Source organism: Orycteropus afer, unplaced genomic scaffold (genome assembly GCF_000298275.1).
Source record: "Orycteropus afer afer isolate SDZICR_OR568_19922 unplaced genomic scaffold, OryAfe1.0 scaffold00034, whole genome shotgun sequence".
In the NCBI taxonomy this organism is placed as follows: Eukaryota; Metazoa; Chordata; class Mammalia; order Tubulidentata; family Orycteropodidae; genus Orycteropus; species Orycteropus afer.
In genome coordinates, this window is record NW_006921621.1 from 15,473,774 (window position 1) to 15,485,499 (window position 11,726).

The 11,726-nt window shown below is 49.0% G+C and overlaps 2 protein-coding genes across 2 annotated transcripts in view; one reads left to right on the plus strand and one right to left on the minus strand.

Annotated features, from left to right (window-relative positions):
- Nucleotides 1-9,918, minus strand: part of KLC4 (kinesin light chain 4) — a 12,835-nt gene extending 2,917 nt beyond the window's left edge. Inside the window, exons 1-12 of the mRNA XM_007936222.2 lie at nucleotides 9,856-9,918; nucleotides 8,469-8,750; nucleotides 7,020-7,250; nucleotides 5,256-5,337; nucleotides 4,440-4,650; nucleotides 3,879-3,966; nucleotides 1,974-2,075; nucleotides 1,586-1,759; nucleotides 1,159-1,258; nucleotides 908-960; nucleotides 625-695; nucleotides 325-433 (exon numbers count right to left, since the gene is read on the minus strand). Coding sequence (XP_007934413.1) covers nucleotides 325-433; nucleotides 625-695; nucleotides 908-960; nucleotides 1,159-1,258; nucleotides 1,586-1,759; nucleotides 1,974-2,075; nucleotides 3,879-3,966; nucleotides 4,440-4,650; nucleotides 5,256-5,337; nucleotides 7,020-7,250; nucleotides 8,469-8,726 — 1,479 coding nt within the window. The 5' untranslated portion in view covers nucleotides 8,727-8,750; nucleotides 9,856-9,918. The remainder of the gene's footprint in view (nucleotides 1-324; nucleotides 434-624; nucleotides 696-907; nucleotides 961-1,158; nucleotides 1,259-1,585; nucleotides 1,760-1,973; nucleotides 2,076-3,878; nucleotides 3,967-4,439; nucleotides 4,651-5,255; nucleotides 5,338-7,019; nucleotides 7,251-8,468; nucleotides 8,751-9,855) is intronic.
- Nucleotides 9,919-11,136: 1,218 nt separating this feature from the next.
- MRPL2 (mitochondrial ribosomal protein L2) overlaps nucleotides 11,137-11,726 on the plus strand; it is a 4,234-nt gene continuing 3,644 nt past the window's right edge. The window contains exon 1 of the mRNA XM_007936223.2: nucleotides 11,137-11,226. Coding sequence (XP_007934414.1) covers nucleotides 11,137-11,226 — 90 coding nt within the window. The remainder of the gene's footprint in view (nucleotides 11,227-11,726) is intronic.

The window sequence follows — 11,726 nt, forward strand, 5'->3', positions numbered from 1 at the left end:
GAGCATCTCTGATTTAGAGGGCCCTTCATCAACACCATCCATGCGCCTTTTGAGGAGATTCTTCAAAGGCCAGTTTGTGAAAAGGCAAGGCTTTAATATTCCCATTCAGTGAAGTGAATCTTGGACCTGCAGTTCTGACCACAGAGGGCAAGCAGAGGGTAAGATCATGCTTAAAACAAGCATAAGGCTGAGTCACCTTTCTCTCCTTCCTGTCCTCCTATCAGCCTCTCCTCTTGCTCTTGGGAGACTCACAAGGACCCTCAGCAGTCCCTCCTGCCCCAGAGCCCTTCTTTCCCCAAGCTCCTTCTCCTCTACATCTCTGACCTGTTTTCGGGAACGCAGGGCACATTCTTCTAGGGTCTCAGCTGCCTCCAGCTTTCCCTGGCGCCTGTACAGAGCTCCTAAGTTCCTCAGGGTAGTGTTCACTGTGGGGCTGTACCAGGGATGAGACCACAGAAGGAAGAGAGAATGGGTTCAGGAAAGTAAACAGCAGAAAGAGGGCATGGAGCTAAAGCTGAGGGAAAGTCAAAAGAAGAAGGGAATAGGTCCAGGAGGTTGGGACTAGGGATTGGATGGAGGGCACTGGACATCACCGGCTAAGCCAGATTCTCATTGGCTGCTCACCTGCTCACTTTGCAGGCCTTGTACCAGCCTCCATACTCAGCGTAGGGTGTACTGCCATCACGGTGCTGACTCTGCAGCAGGACAGAGGCGACAGTAAGCCAGAGATAAGAGTACAGAGATGCTGGGGCATAAACTGGCATGGGGCTAGGTTGCAGGCTGGGTTGGGGTAGGCACCATGTAACTGGGGCTGATGCTTGGGTGGGAAGTAAGGAATTGGCTTAGGGCAAGGAGTACCACAGAGGCCCTAGAAGTCTTGGGCTCCCAGGCTGGGCCCCCCACTCACTTTGCTCATTTCCTCCCGCTCCTCTGCATGCATCCATATGGGCTTGTGGTCATCTGGGGGCGATACATGGGGTGGGGTGGGTAGGTTAGAGAACTGATCTGGATGTATGGGGGGAGCCAGGGCCCAGAGGCCAACAGGGCTGGGCTAAAGGGGTCTGGCTCCCCCTGGGCACCACAGTGGCCTAACCGCCCACCTTTGGCCTATAATTCTTTTCCTCCGTACAGCCCCCTCCCCAAGCCCTCACCACTCACCATCCACAGACCCAAACTCCTGCACATGGGCACGGGTCAGGATTTCTTTGTATAGTGTCTCAGCCTCAGCATATTTGCCCTGTTTCAGGTAACAGGAAGCCTGGGAGGCAAAAAGGTAAAAACACAGGAGCCAGAGATGTTCTTAGCCAAGGTCTTAGCCAGGCTCAGGGGTTTCCACTTCTTGGCTTCTTTATGACTTTCCCCGACATCCTTCTCACACCTCCTTATATAGCTGCAGGGTCAAGGGTATACCCACCCCAGTCCCAGGAGGCTATGGAACTTCTGCCTTCCCACTGGAATGAAGCAAACCCCTCAGCCCCAAAGGCAGCCCAAGATACAGGCACAAAGGGAGTATGCTTCTGATTCCAAGACCCTGCTGGGTTTTCCCTTCCTCTCCTTCCACCTACTTTGTCCCTTCCTCCCTTACCAGGTTGTTCTTGGTCCGGGCCACATTAGGGTTGTCTGGCCCCAGCTGCCCCTCATAGATGGACAGTGCCCTCTGGTAATAGCGCTCCACAGCTTCATACTTGCCCTGGTTCTGGCACAACAGGGCCAGGTTGTTCAGTTGCTTTGCTACATCTGGGTGGTCAGTGCCCAGGACCTGGTGGGGGTGCAGAGGAGCCAGTAAATGATCGTTAATGAGTGTGTGTGTGTGTGCACACGTGAGGAGCAGAAGGAAGGGAATGATGGAAGAAGAAAGAAGGCAAAGATGGAAGTGAGAAAAAAAAAAAAAGGAGAGAGAAGGGTAGACCAGAAGGAGAGATGGTGGAGGAGGAGTCACAGTGACAAGGGAAGAACAGAGAGGGTGTGGGCACCTTTTCACGAATCTCCAGTGCCCGCTGGCACAGTGGCTCCGCCTCCTTGTATTTGCCTCTTTTGCCATAAAGCACAGCCAGATTGTTGAGTGTAGCAGCCACCTACAAAGAGAGGCTCATTCTCATCAGACATCAGTGCCTGCAAAAGACCTACAAGAAGAACCTGACACCCAGCAGGGCCCCATGTTGCACAACTCCAAGGCTAGGGGAAGAGAAAATTACTGAATAGGATGGCTCTGAGGTCCTCGAGGAATCCCTGGGTGGTACCTATGGTTAACATACTCAGCTACTAACCAAAACACTGAAGGTCTGCGTTTACCCAGAAACACCTTGGGAAAATGTCTAGCAATCTACTTCCAAAAAACCAGCCATTGAAAAGCCTATGGAGCACAGTTCTACTCTGACATACATGGAGCAGAACACGTATGAGCTGGGCCAGACTCTACTGGCAACTAGCTGCTTGCTGTAAATTGAAGTTCTCCATGGGAATAGTATCGCCCCCAATGGGCATTTTGGAAATTTCTAGGGGGTAATTTGGTTGAATAAAGATTGGGGCACTACCCTTGGTGGAGGCAAGAATGCTACAGATGCTCTGCATGTGGGGCACAGCTCTGCCAACTTTCGAATGTCCTGCCAGACATTCAAACACTGACTGTCTGCTTTGACATCTGGTGGGCTATCAATATGGGAGCTGTTTTCTGTCATACACCACCCTTGCCCATCATGTATTATAACCTAAGAAATTATTTTTATACTGTCAGTTCATTTTCAAAATTGTCCTATTTCTCATTTTCTTCACTTCAACAATCTATAATTTGTCTTGGCATGCTATCCTTACTTAAGGTCATTTCTTTCTTTCTTTTATCGTATACAAATAAATCTGGTCTGTGAGTACTTACTCTAACATTGGCTTTTAATGTAACACAGGAAGTCCCCAACTCACCACAGGATTCCAGTCCAACAACTCCATCAAGTCAGTCCTGACATAAATCAAATACCTCATTTTTTTTTTGGTTTTCATTATTACTGCCTTTTATCATCAGTATCTCTATAAAACTCATCTTTTTCTTTAGGATTGAAAACATTACATATAAATGTACAAATATATTTTAATATTGTATGATTGTATTAGTACATATCACTAACAATGTTGTTGTTGTTATTTGCCGTCGAGTTGCCAAAAAAAATAGTATAGTTCGTTGTAACTCAAATATGTCTTAAGCTGGGGACTACGGGTATCCCCCTAATACTTCTGCTCTTTCATTTTACTAGTACTTCTTATACAGAATGGTTCTGCTTGCACTTCTTCTAAATCCAAATGTATTCATTATATGTAAGCTTCTGACTACTTTTTTTAATGTCTTCTAGCAAAGTTGTAAGGAGCTCTGGTGCTACATAGTGCTTAAGCATTTGACTACTAACCAGAAGCCTGGCAGTTGAGACCTACCAGGTGCTCCCTGGAAGGAAGATGAGGCAATCTATTTCCATAAAGTTTTATCACCTTGGAAAACCAATGGGGGTCACTATGAGTTGGAATCAACTCAATGGCAGTGGTTTTTTTTTTTTTTTTTCCTCAGCATTAGTTGTACTCAATAATATTATTATAAATTACTTCCCATTTTTAAAATATTAATTGGGCTATCATACTGGCTTTTGGGGAAATTCTACGGGCAGACAAGTTACGTTATCTATGGATCGAATTTTAGAAAAATACTAATCATAAAAATGAGTCATTGGGTCTCAAAGAGTTGAGAATCACTAGGATCAGTGGACAGTCCATGGAAGAAAAGCATCCTCATGCCTCCTTCCCTGAGTATCTTATGAATGGGCAGAGAGCAGCAGATGAACAACTTAAGAGAGACCAAGGGTCCAGGGGTGGGGGAAGGGAGGGCAGGGAATACTGACAGCAGGGTGGTCCCGGCCCAGGGTGCTCTCTCGGATGCTGAGGGCATCGTTCAGTAGGTGAGCAGCTTCCTTATACTTATTCTGGTCCCTGGAAGAGTATGAAAATGACAGGTTACTCAGAACTCTGCCCCTAAGCCATCTCCTTCCCTTTATGAGGGCTGAGGTACATTGGGGATTGAGGACCCCCATGAAGAGACAAGAAGCCTGGTGTAGGCAGTGAGAGGGTTTCACCAATATACCCATACTTGGAGACAGAGCATTGCCATTCCAAGAGCAGGCCACAACTCACAGGAAGCAAGAGACAGAAAGAGACGAAAAAAGAAACCCTCCCCAAAGGGGAGACTAGAAAGCAAGGAGCCTAAATGAGTATTCTCTGAGGTCAAGGGTATAGGTATGGAAAAAATAAGAGTTCTGGTACATGAGAGTATGCAGTAGGGTATATACCTGGGAGGCCCAGCAGGGAGGAAAGGTAGCTGTACAGAGGGAAAATGGGGCCAAAAGGTGGGTCAAAGAGGGAATCTGGAGGAAAATTTCATGGTGATGGAGAAGGGCAGTACTTACCGATACACCAAGGCGAGGATATTGAGCATGGTGGCAACATCAGGGTGGCCACGGCCGGACGTGCGTTCCAGGTCCTCTAGGGCCTGCTTGCAGAGTGGTACAGCTACCTCATAGCGACCCTGGGCTGCATACTGGATCACCAAGTTGTGTAGCGTCCGCAACCTTGCTGGGATTTCATATCCACCTGGATGGGTGCCCTGGCCACGGGACACTAAGCCATCCCAGAAAATGAACAGAAGACTTTCTCAGAGGTGTCTTCCTCTCCCCTTTGCTGTCTGCCCTTCCCACTCCAACCCCATGTCTGTTCCTAGGCCTGTGCCTACCACCCACCAGGCCTCTCACTCAAGACCTGCCTCAATTGCTATTCTTTTGCTCACTTCCTTGCACAATCCCATTTGTTCACCAGGTAATTCATTTCTTCAACAAACATTTACTCATTAAGCATGAGCCAGGGGCTGTGCCAGGAATACAAAGGTGAAAAAAAACCTGGTTCTTTCCTTTGCGGCGATCATGCTCTTCCCACTTCCACTTCCGGGTCATTCTCCCACTAAACTGTTAACTCCTTAATGATGAGACCTGTGTCTTTTTTATCTTGATATCCCTAGTGCCTAGCACAGCACCAGGCATAAATTAAGTGTTTGATGAATAAAGGGGAGGTTGAGGACATTTAAATACTAGCCGAGGGCCCTGTGCCATCTTCAGAGAAAGTGGAGAACTTATCTATGGATGGTAAGCATGCTGTGGACAGGGTGGACCACAGCTGTGACCAGCATCCTGCTGCCTCGCATCACATTCCAGCTCCAGAGGCAGACTCACAGGTATTGCTGGGGTCCTCTTCCTCCTCATTGGGGAAGAGATCATCCAAGGAATCCTTGGTGGCATCGCCCTCCTTCTCCTCCTGGAAAAGAACAGCAGCATATCAGGGTTAAGATACCACCAAAAGTATATTCAAGGGCACCTTTAAGCCATGAAATCACTGACAGATGAGGCCTAGGAGATGTCTCTTGGTTATGCTCCTGCCCCTGGGGAGGCTAGTATGTGGCACTGCCAAACTCAGGCCTTCCTTGTTTGTTAAAACCGGAGATGCCTAAGCCAAGCATCCTAACTCTCCCTTCCTTCACATCCAGAAACTTTTCTTCTACCCACCCTCATTCTCTACCTTCCCCTCCTCCTCAATTCTTGTTAATTATAGCTTATTATCCCTGTGCTGATTCCTATGTGTTTACACTGATTATATGTCTGTCCTGTCTCTCCCAAAGGCAGGGAGTATGTCTGAGCTTATAGGCACATATATACCCCAAGTGCCTAGCTCAGCCCTGTGTTCATCATTTGCCATGGCTGGACTTAGTGCCCAATTCTCACTGTCTAACCTACTTCCCACTCCCCACATATGTGCTTCTCCCACCAGGAAGTTCAGTTTTGTACAAACACCCCCAGGCCTTCCAATCAGCTTCACTAGTCTGTAGCCTATATAAATTATCTCACACTTACCCTGGGACACATCAGCTTTGCAGCCCTGTAGCCTTATCTGTGACCTCACATCTATAAATCTCCTCCCTCTCCCCTCCAAACACTGAATCAGCTGCTGATGAGTGGATTCCAACTCATGGTGACTCCGTGTGTGTCCAAGTAGAACTGTACCCCACAGGGTTTCAGTGGCTGATTTTTCAGACGCAGATAGCCAGACCTTCCTTCCAAAGCACCTCTGGGTAGACTTGAACCTCCAACCTTTTGGTGAGCAGCTGAGTGCATTCACCATTCATACTACCCAGGGATTCCCCCTCTTCCTTACCACCCATCAAAATCCATCCCAGCTCTAAACCCACTCAAGCAGAAAATCCAGTCCAAACCCTCCACATCCTTGTGCCCCGCCTCCTCTGTGATTGTGCAGACCTCTCTGCACTCAGTGACCTATCTCCTTGGAATTCCTACCATACTGACTGGACCACTCACCAACCCTGAGCACTTGCTGCTTCAAACTGTCACATACGTGTTCTCACGTGCAAACCTTATCCCTGCACCTTCATTATAAGCTCAAGAAGGCAGAAACTCTCTTTTATAGTTCCTTACATCCCCTCTCCACATATCTTCTCACTTTGCATAAGGCACAGAACTATAAAAATGCCTGTTAAGTGAAGGCTAAATTTTTCATGTTTGTAGAGCAGATTCATCTAAGCTATGTTTTCCCCCATTGTAGTGCTTAGGATTTGAATAGGAATTGTTCAGGCACTTGTGTCTTTAGCCCTTCTGGCCAGCTTCACCAGGATGTGTTCTATGCAAATCATCTCCTCACTTTCTCTGGGACATACCAGCTTTCCACCACTGCAGTTTTATCTGCACCTCCCAAATCTGTAATTGTGAGAGCAGGGACTGCACCTGCCTCCTTCACTGCATTCAACTAAAACGTTGGTTGAGTGAGTGAATACTGGTTCCCCCTCACTGGCATCTGGAGATGTCAGGCCTGAAAAAGGAATTCTGCCAGCTTGGGGCAGGCCGGGCAGAGCTGCTGGCCCCATGGATGAGGGGCCAATTGCCCTATGTCCATGGTGACACCTGCTCCAAACCAGCATTGCTACTCACCGTGGTGTGCCCATCCTCGTCATACTGCCGCAGCTGTCCCAGGAACTCCAGGTGCTTCTTCTCTTCCTCCAACTGAGCCACGGCCTGCTCACTTCGCTGCAGCCGCTGCTGGGTGCCCGCAAGCTCATCCCGGAGCCACTGGTTCTCCTGGCATAGCCGCCGCACCTGAGCCCGCAGCTTCTGTTTCTCCGACTCCACTGTGCTCAGGTGGTTGGCTAGAGCCAGCATCACCTAGGGGGTACATCCTGTGAGCTCCAGACTCTGGACAGGAGCATTCAAGGGCAAGTGGGAAAGAAGCCTGCTGGGGGTTGCAAGACTGGTAGGGGCAGAGAGAAGCTAGGAGGTATAATCCATGCTGGAATTGGCAGCAATGGATCCACCTTCAAAATGGACCCTGACTCCAATTTCTCACTACCTACACTGCCACCACCCTTGAAACAATAGCCACCATCGTTTCCCACCAGATTACAACAGCTTCCTCACTGCTCTCCCTGCTTCTGCCCTTGTTCTCCTGAAGTCAAATCAGCAGTCAGATAGATTCTTTTAAAATGTTAAATCAGACCACATCACTTCTCTGCTCAACACATCCCAAGAGTGTCCATCTCATCTAGAGTAAAAGCAAAGTCTATATGTCTCCCAAATTCCACATGATCTGTCTCCTCTCATCTCATCACCTCTTGAACTTCATTTTCTACTTTGCTTCCCCTCATTCACTCTTCTCCAGCCACACTGGCTCCTCACTGATCCTTGAACTCGCCAAACTCCATTCAGGGCCTTTCCACAGCTTTTCCCCTAGTTATTGCATGATTTACTCCCTCACCTTTGATTTTCTGCTCAGATGCACCTTCTCTGGGAGATCTTTTTTGATCACCCAATCTAAAATCAAAGAACCCTGGTGGTGCAGTGGTTAAGAGCTGAGTTCTAACAGGAAGGTTGGTGGCTCAAACCCATCAACTGCTCTACAAGAGAACGTTGTTGCAGTTTGCTTCTGTAGATTTACAGCCTTGGAAACCCTAGGGGGCAGCTCTACTATGTCCTTTACCGTCATTGTGAGAATGAACTCCCAAGCAATAAGTTTTTTTTCTTTTTAACCTAAAATTGTGTCTTCTCCACATATACTATAACTCCCTATACTGCATTATCTTGATCCTGAGAAATATGGCATACTGAATCATGTGCTTATTTATTTGTGTATTGTCTGTCTCTCCTAGAGGAAATGTAAGCTCCAAGATGGTGAAGAGTTTTGATTGTATTGACTGATGTAGCTCTAGTGCCCAGCAGAATGCCTAGCACACAGTAGGGACTTAATAAATATTTACTGAACAAATGAATGTACATATATAGGACACGGGGATTCCATGTGGCCTCAAGCCTCCAATCAGACTCTAGTCTGACACTTGCTCCTCCATCCACCCTGATGCACTCTTGGCACCACTTAAGCCATCTCACCTGGGCCTCACTCAGTCCCAACTCGATGTTTTCCATGGAACGGCGCAGCTGCCTGGCCTTCTCATGCACCAGCCCTTCCTCGTGGCCTCCCTGCTGCAGACACTCGATGGTTTGGGACAGGCTTTGCAGCACAGCCTGGTGTTCACTATGCAGGGCCTCCAGCCCCTGGCTCACCAGCCGAGTGCTCCCCAGGATCTCCTCCTGGCTCAGCCGGTGCCCTGCAGGTTCATCCCGCTGCCCCAACACCAGGCCCGACATCCTGGCCAAGGGACCTCACCTGGGCTAGGAAGAAACAACAAAACTTAGCTTGGGCATGGTTAGAGGGGGTGGGGATCCAAGGGAAGGGACAAGAGAGTGTACAGGTAACCTGTAGCTTAGCTGGGGAGAGAGATGAGTGGAGAGAGAGCCTACAACAACTAAATGCAAAGCTAAGGATGTGGGCAAAGAGGGAGGAAGAGAAATTGAGTTGAATTAAAAAAAAAAAAAAGACTAGAAGGAAAAAAAGTACTTAAAACTACCAATGGAATTTAAAATTTAGCAATAGAGCAGAAAGGGATATGGAAAGAAGAGAGCTTGGTCAGGAAAAGGAATCAGGGGGCAAGAGACAGCACTACAGGAGGCGGTGTTTGGGGAAGGCTACAAAGTGAACACAGAGATGGTGCAACAGTTAAGTGCTCAGCTGCTAACCAAAAGGGTGGAACTACCCAAGGGCTCCATGGAAAAAAGACCTAGTGATCTTCTTCCATAAAGATTACAGTCAAGAAAACCTCATGGGTCATATCTACTGTCACATGGGGTCACTATGAGTTGGAACTGACTTGATGGCACCCAACAACAACAACAACAAACAGAAGAAGGTTAGAATAGACAAGTGATAAGCAGAAAATAGGAGCTCTGGTGGCATAGTGCCTAAGGCATTTGACTGCTAACCAGAAGGATGGCGGTTCAAATCCACCAGCCACTCCTCACAAGGAAGGTTGGGCAATCTACTTCCACAGTGATACCGGCTCAGAAACCCAAGGAGGGGTCGCTATGAGTCAGATCCGACTCCACGGCAGTGAGTTTGGGGTGCTTTGGCTTATACAGAAGATAGTACAAAGCTTTCAAAAAAGGAAAGGAATAGAGTTAAAAGTTTCAAAGTTATATCAGAGAAGAGAGGGAAAAGAAGAAAGTGAGAGCCATCATCGCAGGATCCATGTGAGATGGCCTCAGAAGAGATGGCCCTTAGGCTGGGTCATCCACAAAGCTAAGCCCAGCATCTCTAAGGTGGGTCAGTCTTGCCTTTTTCCCTACAAGCCTTCAACCCACACTTTCCATCTCCAGGGTCTCAGGCTGGCTTCGCACCTTCTCAAAAAGGTCTTATTTCTCACTTTTGAAATTCTCTTACCTGTATACAGAGAAGAGCGCTTCCTTGGCTTGTGGAGGCGGAGCTCAGACCAGAGCCCGGAAGAAACTCTGCTTAGCAGCCAAAGATCTGCCCTGCCCAAAGTCCAGGAGTCCAGTGTTTCCACCCCCTCTCACCACTCACAGCCACCCACAGGACCTAGCACAGAGCCCCACCCAGGACAAACACCCTCCCACTCTTTGCTACAGGTTTTCAAACACAACTAATATTCCTCCTTCCCCCGAGCCAGCCTTCCACCCCAGGCCTGGGGGACTAATTTATCCCAAGAAGGGCGTGAGGGACTTATCAGAGACCTAAGGCAAGAAGCATGTCTGGGAAAAGGTGAGAAGCAACACCTGGTCACTCCCAACCCAGTCATTTCCATAGCTTTGTTCTCCGGAGCCAAGTTGGGGTAACTCCCTGCTCTCTGTCATGATCACCTACTAACAGGCTCTGAAAAGAGTCACCTTAGGGTGCCTCCAAACCCCTGATGATTTAGAGAAGAATGGCAAGTCTGCTGCGCGGCTGCAGGGTCACAAGGAAACGCCGCGCTGGGAATTGGTCTTCCGGGACTAGGAATGGGGTTGAAGAATGTCCCAGGCTGTCGACCTGCCCTGAGGGCCCAAGGTGGGGGTGGGGTGAGGTGGGCAGGGGCGGGGACCGGGAGGTGCTAATGGACGGCGAGATTGGCATCGCGGGTGGAGACCCCGCGGCCGACGAGCCAGAGGTCTGTGAGTCAGGCAGTCGCAGGGGGCGGGGCAGGCCGTCTGTCTTTCTGGACGCCAAGGGGCGGGGAAGAACCGCGAAGGGCGGAGTTTTTGAGTCTGTCTAGAGTCGTGCAAGGTCAGTTGGAGGGGATTTGTTCATCTGTCCAGGAGTGCAGAAACAAAAAGTGATGGGACCTTCGAGCCTCAACCCCGGATACCCTCAAAGACTCACCAGCAGTCTTTCAGTCTGGCTGCAGCCCTTGCCAATACTGCCCCTTTAAATCCATCATGGCTGCCGCTCGAGGCAATTGTTTTGACGGCTCTCAGGGGAGGGGTTTGTTCCCCAGTCACGCTACCGAAGTGACGCCGGCGATTGGCTCTGACCAAGCCCAGGGAGCAGGGGAGGTGTGTATCCAGCTTGGCTGGAGGGCGGCGGGGCTGCCCCCTTTTCTGCCCGCCTTTTTATACGTAATTTGGGAGTGACAGCACCAGGAGCAGTTATCGTCATCCAGAAGCGCCAGGCGGCCGGGCAAAAGGTAAGGGTGGTGTGCTGAGCCCAGCGGGTTCGCCCTCCTTCATGGCCCTACGGGCGCTGACCCGCACTCTAGGCTCTCTGAGCCTGGGGACCCTGGCTGCCGCCGCTCGCGTCCGGAACCCTGCCCCCCAGGTAACCTATCTCACAGGGAAATGAGTTTTCGTTCAGGCTGCTGGAGAGGGAAAAGCAAGGGATGGGCAGCAAGGGGTACGAGTTTTGGTCAGGAGTCAGGCTGGCTCATGACCCGTGATAAGTCACTCTTAGCCCGAACTTTATCCTCTGTAAGATGGTAATACTTCATAAGACAGCTACATTTCTTAGACGAGATACCGGATGCGAAAGCGTTTTGCAGATCACCGGTTCTACAGGTTCCGTAGTATTTACTGAGTGCTTGCTAATAAGCCAGGCATAAGTAATTGGGGCTTTAAACAAATGAACTCCCCTCACTACTCTATATAAGATAGTTTTTTCCTTCACATTTTACAGATGAGAAAACTGATAGGCAATCCAAGGTCACACACCCAGTAGTGGAGCTAGGCACTGGATTCAGAGCCTACTCTTTTTTTCTTTTCTTTTTTTTTTTTTTTCAATTGGGATTTGGGTGAAAATTTACAGAGCAAATTCACTTTCCA